This window comes from Bos mutus, chromosome 8 (genome assembly GCF_027580195.1).
Source record: "Bos mutus isolate GX-2022 chromosome 8, NWIPB_WYAK_1.1, whole genome shotgun sequence".
NCBI classification, from domain to species: Eukaryota; Metazoa; Chordata; class Mammalia; order Artiodactyla; family Bovidae; genus Bos; species Bos mutus.
In genome coordinates this window covers 72,374,319-72,391,442 of record NC_091624.1, presented here as the reverse complement: position 1 = coordinate 72,391,442, position 17,124 = coordinate 72,374,319, and the positions used below count along the sequence as shown (strand labels likewise).

General features: G+C 41.7%; 3 protein-coding genes across 8 annotated transcripts in view; 1 reads left to right on the top strand and 2 right to left on the bottom strand.

Moving 5' to 3' along the window:
- Positions 1–3,686: 3,686 nt before the first annotated feature.
- The window catches only part of SPATA6L (spermatogenesis associated 6 like), a 73,994-nt gene continuing 60,556 nt past the window's right edge, over positions 3,687–17,124 (top strand). For 5 of the 6 annotated variants that reach the window (XR_011465168.1, XM_070375842.1, XM_070375844.1 and 2 more), the window contains exons 1-3: positions 3,834–3,985; positions 10,391–10,527; positions 14,073–14,122. Coding sequence is in view for 5 of the 6 variants with exons in the window: in XM_070375842.1 (XP_070231943.1) it covers positions 3,947–3,985; positions 10,391–10,527; positions 14,073–14,122 (226 nt within the window). In the remaining variant the exon portion in view is untranslated. Of the gene's footprint in view, positions 3,759–3,833; positions 3,986–10,390; positions 10,528–14,072; positions 14,123–17,124 lie in introns of those variants that run through there. The other variant, XM_070375840.1, reaches the window with a different exon arrangement.
- On the bottom strand, positions 5,535–5,934 carry LOC102280470 (small EDRK-rich factor 2-like). The gene has a single exon (XM_070375839.1). The coding sequence runs from the start codon at positions 5,871–5,873 to the stop codon at positions 5,694–5,696; it is 180 nt and encodes a 59-aa protein (XP_070231940.1). The 5' UTR covers positions 5,874–5,934; the 3' UTR covers positions 5,535–5,693.
- PLPP6 (phospholipid phosphatase 6) lies at positions 6,928–10,219 on the bottom strand. Its single transcript, XM_005891368.2, has one exon. It carries the CDS (start codon positions 10,060–10,062, stop codon positions 9,193–9,195), a length of 870 nt encoding a protein of 289 aa, XP_005891430.1. The 5' UTR covers positions 10,063–10,219; the 3' UTR covers positions 6,928–9,192.

Below are 17,124 nucleotides of genomic sequence, written 5' to 3'. Positions count from 1 at the left end.
GAAAGATGGTAGGATAAAAAGGACTTGGTTCAATGTTGCTCACTTTGAAGATGAAGGAAGGGAGCTATGAGTCAAGGAATGAAGGCAGCCGCCTTGAAAAGGCAAGGAATGAAGCCCTCACATTTTGCTTTTAAAGCTCTGTGTTGGATTTCTGACACATGAAATGAAAAAGTATACATTTTTCTTGTTGTAAGTCATGAGGTTGTGGTGGTTTCTTTTAGTAGTCATAGGAAATTAATACACTTTATGTATTTACAATCCTACAGCAGCAGCAGCAGTAACAATATATGAATGTATTTTCAGACATTCCTGCCATTAGTATTTACCTTTTTAAAAACCGGTTTCCTTCCCTCATATTAATTCTCCTTCCTACACTATTTGAAAAGAAATATTTACAATTTAGTGTCCTATAGTTAAATTATTTTAGATAAAAGGAAAATCTCAGCTATAATTCTCTCTCATACTTTTCTTCCTTGATCATTGAAATGAACTCTTTGGAAAATTCCCCTCTGGGGCATGCACCATTTTCTTGGCAGTGGCCATGATATGAGTAGGATGTATTACTGATGTGTCATTTCTGCAATGCTGTTTTCACTGCTGACCAGAATGCACTGCAGAAACACTCTGGGAATAAGAGTTGTTCAGTTCTGCCACCTACACAGGTGCCTACGCAGCTAGTAAAAGCCAGTCTCTGTAAGTGGTGACAATCCAATGGTTTTGCCTGGTCTCCAAGTGGAGGTGGCCATATGTGCCAGAGGCATTGTGTATGTAGCAACTTACGCATCTCTCTGGCAGCTGAGTGCCTCAAGTAACTGTGGTGGGGAAAATGAACAGAGTATAAATATTTCCTGTCAGTTCATTAAATACCCCTGTGGCAGATTAGCACAAGAAGCTGTGCTCAGTCCTTTCCCATTTTGCATATTTAGTTTGCACTGTAGTGGTGGGCTCTCCTGTTATACATGTACTTTCAACCCTATAGACTGGCTTGACCGTCTCTGTACTTAACATCTGATCAGGATCATTATTGAGCATCTACTATGTTAGGTATTTAGGATATAAACTCTTAGCCATGCAGAGCTGACAGTTCACAGAGACAAATAGTAATCAACAATCACAGGAACAAATGAAAATTGCTGTTGGTGCAGTTGCCAAAAAGGTGGTTTAGTTGATAAATTGTGTCCAACTCTTGAGATCCTCTGGACTGTAGCCTGCTAGGCTCCTCTGTCCATGGGATTCTCCAGGCAAGAATACTGGAGTGGGTTGCCATTTCCTTATATATACACACATACACACACAAAAAGGAAGAGCAAACTCTAAAACATTGTGAAGGACAGGGTAGCTTAGTGTGCTGCAGTCCATGGGATTGCAAAGAGTCGGAGACGACTTAGCGACTGAGAAACAAAAACATATATATATACACACATACATACACATACATATACACACATACATATATATGTAATATGTGTTACATGTAGTATGTGTAATATGTATTACACACATATATATATGTAATAGATTCCACCTTGTCTGGAAGAACATAAGAGAAGCTTGGGTGGGATGTATAAATCTGTGTACATTTGGTAATCCATACCTACATCGGATGATACCCTTGGTAAAGAATACAGAGTGAGGAAAAGAAAGAACCAGAAACACTGCTTAGCTTGGGAGAGAAGGATGAATAGAGACACAGGAAAAATGGCCACAGAGTTGGAGGGAAACCAGAAAAGGGCTGTGCAAGGAGGAGCCAAGCAAGGAGGTTTCAGTTTTATCAAGGAGAGTTCAGTTAAGCGAGAAGAGTCCAGTTAAGGGCTAGGAAGAGCATAGAATGGAACATTGTGTCTTGGGATCAATAGATTGTTGCAAGGGCAGTGACATGGTAGGGCACGCCTGGGTTCAAGGGTGCCTCCCTCCCTTCAACTGTGTGATGTTGGACAAATGGCTGTCTGGCCTCAGATTCTGCATCTGTAAATAAGGATAATACTTCCTTCAAAAAGTTATTGTGGGGGTGAATTTAATTACCATACACAACCCTAGCATTTTTCTCAAGAAAGAAAGATTGATTCCTCCCTTCTAATATGTCTAGCCGTGTATGTATTTAATATTCAGGTTTTGTTTGTCAGTCTCCTTGATATCTTAGCATTGGTGTTGATGATGTACTTGTGAGGGTCAAGGCAGGTCCTGTCCCCTGTATATAACTGCATTAGTAAGGGTGCTAGCAAGCTGTTGTGAGCTGACAAATCAGTGCTCTAGATATTGTAAGTACCCCCTGGTGTGCCTCTCCATATGCAGACAGACAGATCATTGAGGACTGGATACGGACACAATACATTTTTGTGAGTTTTTCCCTAGGGAAAGGCATTCTGGTTACCAAAATGAATACTGAATTCTTGTCTGAGGTTATCTTTATACACTCAAATTTCTACTATTTGTGTAAATCTCTAATGTAAGATATTAGTAATAAATGACTGATTCCAATACATTTTGTTGTTTGCTTTTTAGAGAGAGTATTGACCCTCCCAGATTTTTTTTTGACTGGCTAGAAGCAGCCACTCCCTCCTCTTTTCCTTCTTTTTTTTGTCTTAAATACAGTGAATAGGAAAAAAATGCTTTTTCCTCTTCTGGTTAAGAACTTTGCCTTGCCTTCTACCTCTGATGGTTTTTACAGTGTAACCCTGGCTTTGGCAACTATGGTAACTACTGATTGGGAGATAATGTAATTCAGTGCTTGCTTTAAGTTAACTAAACCACAGCGGAGAGACTGAAAAAATATTTCTATTGTGACTAAAACAGGATACCTAACTTTTAAACTTCTCTAAGAATTGTCCTTGCATTTTCAGTTAACATGGGTTTCATTTCTTATTGATAGTGGGTGGCCATGTTTTCTGAACCAAACATGAGGAGGTAACATTTCATAAGCAAGAGAGTACCTCTGGTGTGCTGTATGCTGTGCTTGGTTGTGTCAGACTCTCTGTGACCCCATGAACTGTAGCCCACCGAGCTCCTCTGTCTGTGGGATTCTCTAGGGAAGAATATTGGAGTGGGTTGCTACTTCCTTTGCCAGGGGATAGTTCTAACCTAGGGATCGAACCCACGTCTCTTGCCTCTCTTGCACTGCAGGTAGATTCTTCACCACTGAGCCACCAGGGAAGCCCAATCTATATTAATTGGAATTGTTACAGAATTTCCAGGGCTTGGGGGTCATGCTGCTGCTGCTGCTTCTAAGTTGCTTCAGTCGTGTCCGACTCTGTGCGACCCCATAGACGGCAGCCCACCAGGCTCCCTCGTCCCTGGGATTCTCCAGGCAAGAATACTGGAGTGGGTTGCCATTTCCTTCTCCAATGCATGAAAGTGAAAAGTGAAAGTGAAGTCGCTCAGTCGTGTAGCTACTAAAAACAGGCAGCGCTTTAAATCATAAGGGAACTATGATCACATTCAACTTTTAGAATGGACACTGTAAATATTTTAACCTAGTGATTGGGGCCCTAAAGAGTTGATGAAAGAGTGGCGGAAAGGAAACTACGACTCTTGGCATCTCTTGATCAGGCGACCGGGGCAGTACACAGGGAGGTGCCCTCCCGCCGGCGTGCAGTCTGGGAAGCTGATGTTGGGACACGGACTTCCAAGTAGAGCTCTGGAGGCTCGCGCGCCTGCGCGGGGACCTCTGGAGCATTCCAGGGCGGAAGGGTGCGCGTTTGAGTGTCCATGGCAACGCGACACTTCAGCCTTCTGGAAGCCTTGGCTACAGCTCCTGCTGTGTAAGATCCGTCCTGGTGGGAGGGACCTGGGCTGGGGGCGGGGGACTGATGGGGTTACAAGGGGGTGGGGGTCTTTGGAAACTGCTGGGAACATTTGCTCCAGGGATTGAGTTAAACTAAGAAAATCGCTCCAAGGCTCAGCACAAAAGGATCTTTTCATTCCTGCCCTTTCACCCACGTAGGGAACTATGCCTTTGGAGGTGGTGGTGGAACTTCAGATCCGGGCGGTAAGAGAGATCGACGAACGTCCCCTCTTTGCCCCAAATCATACTCTTTCCTCGGGGTTCCTTCTCCCGGTCTTTTCACCACTCCTCGCCACACACACACCATTAATTGAATCTCTGTCCCTAAGATTTTTTACATTGGTCTTTCTGGCTTTCTAACCTTTAATTCGGATCAGCCTCTTTCCACTGCCCTCCCTTCCCCACTCCAAGCTAACTTCTGTGTTAGCTTTATGTGAAATTTTTCTGTTCATTTAAAACAACCTTGCATTAAGTCCCAAGAAGGGTTTTATTTTCTGGGATACAGATTTCTGAGAAGATTAAAAAGCCCCTCCTTTAAATAACCAGGGAAGATTTTACTCTCACAAAGCCCCATCATGTCCTGATAATTTGCCACCTCTATAAACCAGTCAAAATTTTTCTAAGCTACTTCCCCTACAGATAGTTCTGGCTTGCTAATTCCAAAAAGGAAATAAATCAATAACTGTTTAATAATTATCCACTGAATCCTGCTTAAGTGAGGTGCTCTGGCAGAGTGACTTCATTTTTCCTCTTTGGGGCCAGTCATTCCTTATTGCGTTATTACCATTCCTTACTATCAAATAAGTCATTCTTTATTATCAAATTGCCAACATCCATTGGATCATAGAAAAAGCAAGCGAGTTCCAGAAAAACATCTACTGCTTTATTGATTACGCCAAAGCCTTTGACTGTGTAGATGACAACAAACAGTGGAAAATTCTTCAAGAGGTGGAAATACCGGACCACTTTACCTGCCTCCTGAGAAATCTATATGCAGGTCAAGAAGCAACAATTAGAACCGGACATGGAACAACAGACTGGTTCCAAATTGGGAAAGGAGTACGTCAAGACTGTATATTGTCACCCTGCTTATTTAACTTCTGTGCAGAGTACATCATGAGAAATGCCGGGCTGGATGAAACACAAGCTGGAATCAAGATTGCCGGGAGAAATATCAATAACCTCAGATATGCAGATAACACCACCCTTATGGCAGAAAGTGAAGAGGAACTAAAAAGTCTCTTGATGAAAGTGATAGAGGAAAGTGAAGAACTTGGCTTAAAACTCAACATTCAGAAAACTAAGATCATGGCATCCGGTCCCATCATTCCATGGCAAATAGATGGAGAAACAATGGAAACAGTGAGAGACTTTCTTTTCTTGGGCTCCAAAATCACTGCAGATGGTGTCTGCAGCTATGAAATTAAAAGACACTTGCTCCTTGGAAGAAAAGCTATGGTCAACCTAGACAGCATATTAAAAAGCAGAGACATTACTTTCCTGATAAAGGTCCATATACTCAAAGCTATGGTTTTTTTAGTAGTCATGTGTGGATGTGAGAGTTGGACTATAAAGAAAGCTGAGCACCGAAGAACTGATGCTTTTGAACTGTGTTGGAGAAGACTCCTTTTTTTTTTTTGAATTACAAAGCTACTTTTAATACTTTGGGGTGAGCCCCACAGGAATAAAAAACACTGCGAAGGGGTAACCCTCTCACCCCCAGGAGTGGCCCAGGGGGAGAGAGGCTACCTGAGGGGTAGGAAGCACAAAAGGGACCCGCTGCAGACTCAGGGCAAAGGGAATGCCATCGGTGCTGGGACCTGTGAGCACTACAGGAGAAAACGCGAGCGTGATGGGACTGGCTCCAGGCACACAGGCGAAGGGCAAGAGGGTTGGACACGAAGCCACAAAGCTACTTGGGTTCCTCCTTCTTCTCGTTTGCCTTTTTCTGCTTCTGCTGCATGATCTCCGAGTCCCTCTGCTTGCGGGCGGCAGCAGAAAGCCCATCATCTCCGCGCTTTCCCTTAACCGAGTCGCTCTGCTTTTTCATATTCTTCTGGCGGGCGAGCTCCCGCTGGTTACCGCGGGTCATGGCGACGGCAACGGCTCCGGCCTGCCTCCGTCGCGTCCCCTCGTTCAGTACGATGTTACAGGCCCCTGGAGAAGACTCTTGAGAGTCCCTTGGACTGCAAGGAGATCCAATCAGTCCGTCCTAAAGGAAATAAGTCCTGAATATTCATTAGAAGGACTGATGCTGAAGCTGAAACTCCAATACTTTGGCCACCTGATACGAAGAACTGACTCATCGGAAAAGACCTTGATGTTGGGAAAACTTGAAAGCAGGAGAAGGGTACGACAGAGGATGAGATGGTTAGATGGCATCACCAACTCGATGGACATGAGTTTGAGCAGGCTCCGGGAGTTCGTGATGGATAGGGAAGCCTGGCATGCTGCTGTCCATGGGGTTGAAAAGAGTCAGACACGACGCTTCCATTTTCCAATCCTGTAGTTGGTGACAGACTGTCATGTGGTTTTCCCTGAAAGCTATAAGGGACTATTCTACTGGATATGATTATAAGCCCAAGATCAACAGTTTACAACCATGGAAAATCTGGTTCAGTTCAGTTCAGTCGCTCAGTTGTGTCCGACTCTTTGCGACCCCATGAACCACAGCAGGCCAGGCCTCCCTGTCCATCACCAACTCCCGGAGTTTCACCCAAACCCATGTCCATTGAGCCGGTAATGCCGTCCAACCATCTCATCCTCTGTCGTCCCCTTCTCCTCCTGCCCTCGATCTTTCCCAGCATCAGGGTCTTTTCAAATGAGTCAGCTTTTCGCATCAGGTGGCCAAAGTATTGGAGTTTCAGCTTCAAAATCAGTCCTACCAATGAATACCCAGGACTGATCTCCATGTAAGTGACAAGTGCTGTGATTTCCTCTTATGTGCCGCTCTGAAACAAAGATGGAAATTTCCTGGATTTGACCCACTCTGCTGACAGCAAATAGGACTGACTATATCAAGTGTGCTATATCAGTTGTGAATTCTCACAATTGTTCAGTAAGATGAAGGAATTCATGAGAAGTTGAGTGGTAAATCAGTCTTGCTCCTCATCAAGGCAAAAAAATTAAGTTTTCATCTCACTTCATTCAACATTACTGGTTAATTTTATTTTGACTTTTAAAAGGAATTCATCAATGTACAGTTAATTAACAGTAGAATCAGGTTTTTTTTTTTTTTTTCCTCTGCAGTACTTAGTATACTCGCCACCTCCCCACCCCCCAAAAAAAATCAAATGAATTGATCTGTGCTTTAAAAACCAGCAAACTCAGGCCCTGGCAATCAAGATAGGGAATTACAAAAAAATAATCAGGAATAAGGTGAGCCTAACTTTGACCTCCCATTATTCAGACCTGTGGATCCTGCAAGAGGAAATATTTTTTTCCAAATATCTGGGCTGAAGATTGCTGCAGTTAAAGTATCTCTGTTAAGGCTAAAAATAGAAGAAACCACCTAGAGTGTCAGAGTTTGGCTGATTCAAGAAGTGAAGAGGTAGTCTGTGTTCAGGATGTTGTGAGAATGCACATAATTTCTATATTGAAGAGTAGCTATTCCTTTTTCAGTGTTCCTCAAACACTGGAAAATTCACACTTCCACCCAGTCAGAACCTACCTGTCACAGCCATTCTCCAGATTCCTATATGTATGTCTATATGATAGATCAAATGCCATCATCCTATTTTTAAATATGAAATAATTGGTTATTAAGATTATCTAAAGACATCAATTCCATAGGTAATTTAAAGATTCACATTTTCAGGCATAGCAGCATTTAAAGCATACACCCTCATCAGTCTTTCCCAGTCAAGGAATAATAAGCAGAGTCCACCCTGTGTTTGGTGGTCTTTGGTTTTGTGAACTGGGGAGGCACCATGGATAAACTACTTTAACTGTGAGAGTCAATATAAACAGAAAATCTTGGAGTTATACTTTATGCCTGGTATAGCAGTATGCTCTGCTTGATGAATTTCAAGTTAAATACTATTACCTAAAGTGTGCTTATATAGAGAAATGGAATTCCACATGAAAAGCTTTAATATACAAGGTCATCCTTGTGGTATATATTTGAAAGCTTATGCTCTTACATTGCAAAGAAGTTATTTCTCCATTTTTTTACCTCAATAAAGAAGCATTATTCTTTATTCAGTAGAGATGGTAGGCAGCAGGGCCCATCTCCTTCCATGTTGGTCCACTGATAAAGTATGTGGTGATCCTGCCTCCAAGACTCGGTTCCTCTGACCTCCTCAGTGACTTCGCTTTTCTGTCCTGTCCTGTCATGCTATTTGCTGTCAACAGAATTAAGCCTGAGGCAGTAAGCCCATCTTTACTTTCTATGAGCACTGTTGATATGCCCACTTTTAAGTATTTCTTCTTCAGGTAAGTTCTTGGCTTGTTCTCTGAATGCAGAAGGATAATATTAGGGTAGTGGGAAATACCTATTTAAAGATCTTCGAGGAGGTAGAGGAAAAGGAGAGAAATATATGTACTGTAATCTCTCATTTCCACTACTCAATCTGTGAAGATGGAAGACACAAAACTAAAAAAGCTTGCCAAGAAAATCAGGATTAAGAAGAAATCTCCCCAACTATAGTAACATATTGTCAGAGAGTAAATTAGAAAAACCTATGTCATAGGCTCTTAAAATCTACCTCTGCTTCCCATGTGGCGCAGTGGTAAAGAATCCGCCTATCCATGCAGGGGACGCAGGTTTCATCCCTGTGTCAGGAAGATACCCTGGAGTAGGAAAAGGCAACCCACTCCAGTATTCTTGCCTGAAGAATCTCATGGACCGAGGAGCCTGCTGAGCTACAGCCCATGGGGTCACAAAGAGTCAGACTCAGCTGAGTGATTAATGCTATGTCATAGACTCTTAAAATACTGTTTAAAATCTGCCTCAGGAAAAGGATAAGGATGTGGCTCATTTGCATGTATATATTTACAGAATGAAGTTGCTTTCCTTTTTTCAAAGTTCAATTTACAGGTGATATCTTGACTTGCAGGATTACAAAATTTTCTGATGTCAACTTTTAAGAAGCAGCAACATTATAATCACTCCAACTTGGTTTCTTTAAAGTTTTCCTGGAGCGATAAAGAGTTATTTAATAAGTATATAATAGAGGATTTTTTTTTTTGCTTTCTGTAATATGGCTGTGATCAGTAATGGTCACCACTGTGCTCTAGCCTAGCAACCCATTGCCATTGCCTTCTCCAATTAAGAAGATAGGTCACTTGAAATCCCAAAAGGAAACCTGAAATGTCCTTAGAGGGGCAAACATGATGACTGCTGGTTTATGTCAGTATCATCACGGGTGGAAACCTTCAGATGTCCTGGTGCCACAGTGAAAGAGATGGTGTCACGGTTGGTTCCACAGTACAAAGAGGACCGGAGCAGTGCGCGGTGAAAGCCAGCAATAGTCCACGATGCTGTACTGCATGTAGCCAAGAAAAAAGCCAAAAGCCACGTCGGTGACATTGTGCCGCCCCAGCATGACTCTGGAGAGACCCAAGATGAAGGCCCAGAGTACCACCAGCACCCTCAGCGGGATGGCCAGCACCAGGTGGTTCAGGATGAAGCGCGACACAAGGGCGGCCCTGGTGGTATGGCCTGAAGGGAAGGAGTACTTGTCCACCGAAATAGTGAAAAACATGTCCATCTGGTTGTGGGCTGGGCGGCGCCTGCGGACCAGCCCCTTGATGAGGGACACCAGTAGCAGGTCCAACAGCAGGGCGAAGAGCAGGTTCATCAGCACCTCGCGCCCGGCCCAGCTGTCGCTCCTGGACAGGCAGTAGAGGGTGCCGAGCAGCCAGGGGATGCCGTGTCCTGAGATCTCCAGCAATTTCATAAGGGGCCTCATGCTGCCCCAGGACGAGCTCTCCCCCGCGCACACCCCCAGCTTCTTGGACAGCCACAGGTCGATGGCCAGTAGGGAGCGCAGGGCGATGTCCAGGAAGGACGGGTTCAGATCTATGCGGTCCTCCTCGGGCAGCTGGGGCGGGAGCGCCTGAGAGGAGCCCGCCCCAGCCAAGGGGAACGAACCGCGGCGGTGCACTGGGCTCTCAGACGCGCGGAGACGGGCGCTGGTGGGGTCGGCGCCCGGCATGCGGCTGCTGAGCAGAGACTGGAACTCGAACCTGCTGCCGCCGCCATGGGCCGGACTGCCGCTGCTGCTGGGGTCGCAGGTGCCCAGCGGGCGTCCCTCGGCGTTCCTTCGTGGGCTCTGCATCGCGGCGAGCGGCCCGGACCACAGTACCTGGCCGGCCTAAGAAGATTCCCAGCCTTGCAGCCTCTTCCGCTTCCGCACTGCCATCCTGGAGGGGCGGGGAGAGGAGCCAGGGAGAGAACGATTGTGACACCTGGCGGAGATGTGGGAGGAAAGTGGATTTTCCAGTTTGCGCAAGGGGAGGGGAGGGGAGGGTGGTGTTATGAGAGAAGGTAAGAGTTGGTGGTGGTGGGGAGGTGGGGAGGATTTGACGTGGGAGGTTAGGGAAAATAGAGCCTTTACAGAACAAAACAAAACAAATCCATTTTCTCTATTTTTTTTTTTTTTAAAGATTTCTTGCCCAGGGGTGTTCCTTCCTGACAAGCATGATGTGTTCCTTGGAGTTTACCTCCTGAATCAGTACCTGGAGACAGACTGCTTTCCTTCTATGTTCCCTATTATGGTTCAGCGAAGCATGAGGTTTGAAAAAGGTGATCTTGACTTTCTCCTTGCTAAATAGAGAAATTCAAATTCTGTTGTTTGAAGATCATTTACTGGTTTTTATAAAGAACACAGCTTTTATAAAGTTATTTGTAAATTTTGTTTTAAAAAATTACATGAAGGCACCTCAGCACAGTGCAGAACCATAGTTGGAGGACTTGTTTTGAATCCCAGATCTGAGCCAAGTTCTGTCAAACTAGTGCTAAGTACCCTGGTGGTTGTTTTCTATTCTTGGAACTCCCATGGCATTTTCTAACTGGAGCAGAGAGCATTTTCTGAATGTTTTTGGAGATGTTAGAGGCAACTGAGACAAATTTCTTATAGAGATTATCAGTAAACTAGCAGACCTCAAAAACAAACTTTTTAGGCCCAGAAAAATACCCCAAACTAACCAAATTAGTTAAACCCTGTATCTGAAATCCTGTAACAAAACAAGAAGGTTCTTTACATTTTCTGAGTCTCCTTAGGTCATATCTGGTTTATTTAGCTACAGTGATAAAGACTAGATTCCATTCCAATGAATGTCAAATATATAAATAGCCAAATGTTACTAACCCTCTTCCCACTTTCATGAAATATTAATTTTGTTACCATCCAATCACTGACAATCTCTTAAGGTTTTTCTTTGGAATTTAGAGATTGAATCAGTTTTAACTTTGATAAGTCTATGATTTTGTCCCAAACAGTATCACTGAGGTGCTTCTTTGGGGAAGGGTATGAATGTGGGAAGGCTCCAGGATAGGGCCTATCACTTTAAAAGATCTGGTTGGTGGTGCCCAGAAAATGACATGTATGTTTCAAACTGAGAGTAGGAAAGGAGGGAGTTCCTTGACAGTCCAGTGGTTAGGTTTCTACTGCAGGAGGCCCAAGTTCAATCCCTAATCGGAACTAAGATCCTCCAAGTTGTGTGGCACAGCCAGAAAAACAACAACAACAACAGAGAAGATGACTATTGATGTTTTTGAAAGGTCTAGGGCTGTGTGTAATATTTTTATAAATCACAGTCTGTTAATTTAAATAGAGTCTTCCTAACTGGCTGGGTAAGAAAGGAATAAATGGATATTATCTTAGGATATACAGTCAGTATACAAAGCAATCTACTGCCATTTTGATATTGGTCATGGTAAAAAGTGGGTGGAGAAAATTCAGTGTATTTTTTCCTCCAAGAATTTCCTTATTAGTTTTATCAACTTTAAATGTGCTTATTTAGAAGACTTTAAAAATGTTTTTATAAGAAACTCGAGAATGTAAAATTGTAAAAGCTGTAAATCAATCTATAAATGACCTTGGAGGTCATCCAGTCCCACCTCCCTGACTTGCAAAAGAGGAGAATGAGTCTCAGAGTCACTGTAGATGCCATTACTGATGTCACAAAACTGTGTATTTGAGATTACTAGTAAAAAACATTATGGACCATTTTTCATTTTATAAAGTGCAATTACATAAGATGCTTAATTTTTTAAAAAACTTTTTATTTTATATTGGGATATATCCAATTAACAATACTGTGATCGTTTTAGGTGAACAGTGAAGGGACTCAGGCCATGTACATGTATCCATATTCCCCCAAACTGTCCTCCCATCCAGGCTGCCTCAACATTGAGAAAAGTTCCATGTGCTATACAGTAGGTTATCCTTGTTGGTTATCCGTAAATGCTTTATTTTAAATTTTGAAAAATTGCCCTCTTGTGTGAGCTCTTTGGGTTCATATTCAGATTTTCTACTAGTTTTCCAGCTTTCCAGCTTTCTTCTGTTCTGTTCTTTAGCTGCAAATACTTGGCAGTGAGTAATGAAAACATTGGACCTTCTGAGTAATTCAGAATTCAGTGTTCTAAAGCAGCCAGGTAAATAAGAAATTATTCATAAAGAATGTAAGAGCCATTGTGTTTAAGCAGCTCATGTTGATCATTTATTTCCCATAATCATCCTTGAATAATTCTTAGACATGAAGAGAAAGGATGAAATATTACTGAAACAGTTTTGGAAAAAATCACAGCTCACCCACATTTACTTGTTATATCCAAGTCAGTGAGACAAAAATGGATTACAGGGGACAGCTTCTACTTTTGTCATTAAAGCAGACCTGGTTTTGGGTCAAGAGTAGATTTTAATCATGCTTAAGGCTAAGCACCATTTAAATCAGAAATTTGATACCTGAAATCAAAGTCTACTGAAAACTTTTTTTAAAAACAAGATTCTAAAGTTCAGAAAGAGGGGCATGGTATGCTTTTATTTCAGTCCTAGGCCCTTTTATATGAAGGACAGAATGAACACATTTGGCTATGTCTAGACAGGTATCTGGTCCCCTCACTTCATGGGAAATAGATGGGGAAATAGTGGAAACAGTGTCAGATTTTATTTTTTGGGGGCTCAAAAATCACTGCAGATGGTGATTGCAGCCATGAAATTAAAAGATGCTTACTCCTTGGAAGGAAAGTTATGACCAACCTAGATAACATATTCAAAGCAGAGACATTACTTTGCCAACAAAGGTCCATCTAGTCAAGGCTATGGTTTTTCCAGTAGTCACGTATGGATGTGAGAGTTGGACTGTGAAGAAGGCTGAGCGCCGAAGAATTGATGCTTTTGAACGGTGGTGTTGGAGAAGACTCTTGAGAGTCCCTTGGACTGCAAGGAGATCCAACCAGTCCATTCTAAAGGAGATCAGTCCTGGGTGTTCTTTGGAAGGAATGATGCTAAAGCTGAAACTCCAATACTTTGGCCACCTGATGCAAAGAGCTAACTCATTGGAAAAGACTCTGATGCTGGGAGGGATTGGGGGCAGGAGGAAAAGGGGACGACAGAGGATGAGATGGCTGGATAGCATCACTGACTCAATGGCCTGAGTTTGAGTGTACTCCGGGAGTTGGTGATGGACAGGGAGGCCTGGCGTGCTGCAATTCATGGGGCTGCAAAGAGTCAGACACGACTGAGCGACTGAACTGAACTGAACTGAGACAGGTATCACGGTGTTTTTCTTGTGGTTCATGATATACCTAAAACTCATGAGGCTCTCTCTCTTTTGTTATTTTTGGATTCTGTGGGAGTCTAGCTATGAGTATTTAGCTTTTGTTTTGTGTTACACATAGAATTTTTATGTATGTTCCTTTTTAGCACAACCAGTTGTTTGGGAAGAGAAGTCATTCATTCAGTTAACATATAGTGAATATCTGTTGTATTCAGGATGTTTTTCTAGATACTCAAACAAGACTGTTTGAGGTTGATATCAGATGTGCTTTTAGGAACAGACTGTGGGGCCAGGTCAAGTGGATGACATTTTGAACATGTGGTAGTTTCAGCCAACTCAAATTTTCCTTGTTGTTTGTATTGTGTTAATTCTTATTCATTTCCTCTGTAGTCACTTGTTGAACTTTTAACCACATAGCTGTTATAGGCACTCCTTTTGAATCCTAAAGTGTCATATGGCTGGATTTGATATGTGTTAATAATTTTGAAGAAAATGATCTAAATTTTATATAAGTATATATTAATAAAACTTGGAAGATTTATTTCCCCCATTTTTTTCCCCTATAGGTATTTGAAAATGCAATAGATCCTGGAGCTGTAGCAGACATTTTAGAAAGTAGGTACTCCCCTCTACACCCCCTGCCCCAAAAGAGAGTGAGAGACTATTGTGTATATGTAATTCATAGATATAAAATTCTGTTGTATTCTAAGTTGTGATACTTCCATATTTAACCCATATTTATGTTCATGATAGTCTGTAAAATTTGAATCATGTTAATTGAATCGCAAACCATTTTCTAGATATAGATGGGATTTACTAGATGGTATGATTCTGTTTTTTATTTTATTGCAATTAAATGATTTTTATATCTTAACATAGTTATGTAACCATCACCATAATCAATTTTACATTTTCATCACCATAAAAAGAAGCTATATACCCATTCTTCCTCATCCCTTCCAGCCCTAGACAACTACTAACTAAACTACATGCCTCTATAGATTTGCTTATTCTGGATATATTTCATATAAATGGAATTATATAATATGTGGTCATTTGTAACTGGCTTCTTTAACTTAGCATAACATTTCTAAGATTCTTCCTGCTACAACATGTGTCAATATTTGACTTCTTTTTATATCTTCATGGATCAGGGATCAAACATGTGTCTCCTGCATTGGCAGGTGGATTCTTTACCACTGTGCCACCAGGGAAGCACTAACTCAAAGATCTTTGGTTTTTTCTAAGAGTTTTATCATTTTAGCTGTTACATTTAGGTCTATAGTACATATTGAGTTGATTGTTATAAATGGCAAGTTCTTTGGAAGGAATGATGCTAAGGGTGAAACTCCAGTACTTTGGCCACCTCATGCAAAGAGTTGACTCATTGGAAAAGACTCTGATGCTGGGAGGGATTGGAGGCAGGAGGAGAGGGGGACAACAGAGGATGAGATGGCTGGATGGCATCACTGACTCAATGGGACGTGGGTCTGGGTGAACTCCGGGAGTTGGTGATGGACAGGGAGGCCTGGTATGCTGCAATTCATGGGGTCCCAAAGAGTAGGACACGACTGAGTGACTGAACTGAACTGAAGGGTCCAACTTCAGTCTCTCCCATCTGGATAGCCAGTTGTCTTCACACCATTATTACCAAGAGTATTTTTTCCCCATTGAATAGTCTTAACACTCTTGTTGAAAATCAACTGACTATAAGTGTGAGGGTTTTTTTGGAGGGTCTCAATTCTATTTCATTGATTGATGTATCTGTCATTATGCTGGTGCCACACTATTTTGTTTATTATAGCTTTATGGTTAGTTTTAAAACCAGGAAGTTCTTTTTCAAGATTGTTTTTCCTATTTGGGTTCCCTTAGTTTGCCATATGAACTTTAGGATCAGCTTGTCAGTTTGCAAAGAAGCCAACTGGAAAGTTGATAGGCATTGATAGACTGCATTGAACCTGTAGATCATCTTGGAGAATATTGGCATCTTAACAATATTAAGTCTTCCAATCATGGCATGGCTTGTGGTGATAATTAATTGAATATAAGGAATTTAGAAACTGAGATAGATGAAGTGCAACACATTACCTTTGGGGTGATGGTTGAAAAGAATATAATCCTCCCTCCTGTTTGGAAAACAAAATTATGGGCTGTCTTGGCTTTTAATTTTCTTGGCATTTAAAATTTTGTTCTTACATATTCATGTTTTTCTTAAGTCTACAAAGGAAGAATTTTACTTTTATGGTATGTATTTTTTAGCTTTTTTTTTTTTTTTAGCTTTTTTGAGATGTAACTGATATACAACATTGTGTAAGTTTAAGGTGTACAACATGTGGATTTGATACTCAGGTATTTTGCAAAATGATTACTACAGTAGTGCTAGGTTATACCTCTATCACATCACATAATTACCTTTTTTTTTTGTGGTGAGAACATTTAAGATCTACTCTCAGTAACTTTCAGGTATATAATACAGTATTATTAAGTGTAATCACCATTATTGTCTATATTAAAATGTTTTCACTTCTAATATTTTGTGGGAATTATTTTTACTGATTTTTATTGTTATATCATTTGTATTTTAAATTACTTTTAATATTTGAATTTTATTCTTATCCTTATAGACCTTATCCTTATAAAACATATCCTTGTTGTTCAGTTGCCAAGTCGTGTCTGACTCTTTGCAACCCAATGGACCAGAGCAAGCCAGGCCTCCCTGTCCGTCACTGGAGTTTGTCCAAGTTCATGTTCATTGAATTGGTGATGCCATCCAACCATCTCAATCCTCTGTTGCCCTCTTCTCCTTCTGCCTTAAATCTTTCCAGCATCAGGGTCTTTTCCAATGAGTCAGCTGTTGGCATCAGGTGGCCAAAGTATTGGAGCTTCAGCATCAGTCCTTCCAAAGAGCATTTAGGGTTGATTTCCTTTAGGATTGACTGGTTTGATCTCCTTGCAGTCCAAGGGACTCTCAAGAGTCTTCTCCAGCACCACAATTTGAAAGCATCAATTCTTTGGCACTCTGCCTTCTTTATGGTCTGCCTCTCACATCTGTACATGACTGCTGGAAAGACCATAACTTTGACTGTATGGACCTTTGTTGGAAAAATGATGTCTTTGCTTTTTAATATACTATCTAGGTTTGTCATAGTTTTCCTTTCAAGAACCAAGCGTCTTCCAATTTCATGGCTATAGTCACCATCTGCAGTGATTTTGGGCCCAAGAAAAGGAAATCTCTTACTGCTTCCACCTTTTCCCGTTCTATTTGCCATGAAGCAATAGGACTGGATGCCATGGTGTTAGTTTTTTTAATACTGAATTTTAAGGCAGCCTTTTCATACTCCTCTTTCACCCTCATCAAGAGGCTCTTTAGTTCCTCTTCAGTTTCTGCCATTAGAAGTGGTATCATCTGCATATCTGAGGTTGTTGATATTTCTCTCGGCAGTCTTGATTCCAGCTTGTAACTCATCCAGCCTGGCATTTTGAGTGATGTGCTCTGCATATAAGTTAAATAAACAGGGTGACAATAATAAACAGCCTTTTCATACTCCTTTCTCAATTTTGAACCAGTCAGTTGTTTCGTATAAGGTTCTAACTGTTGCTTCTTGACCTGCATACAG

Coding starts and splice junctions, on each gene's coding strand:
- LOC102280470 (XM_070375839.1), bottom strand. CDS start 5,873: ATGACCCGCGGTAACCAGCGGGAGCTCGCCCGCCAGAAGAATATGAAA.
- PLPP6 (XM_005891368.2), bottom strand. CDS start 10,062: ATGCAGAGCCCACGAAGGAACGCCGAGGGACGCCCGCTGGGCACCTGC.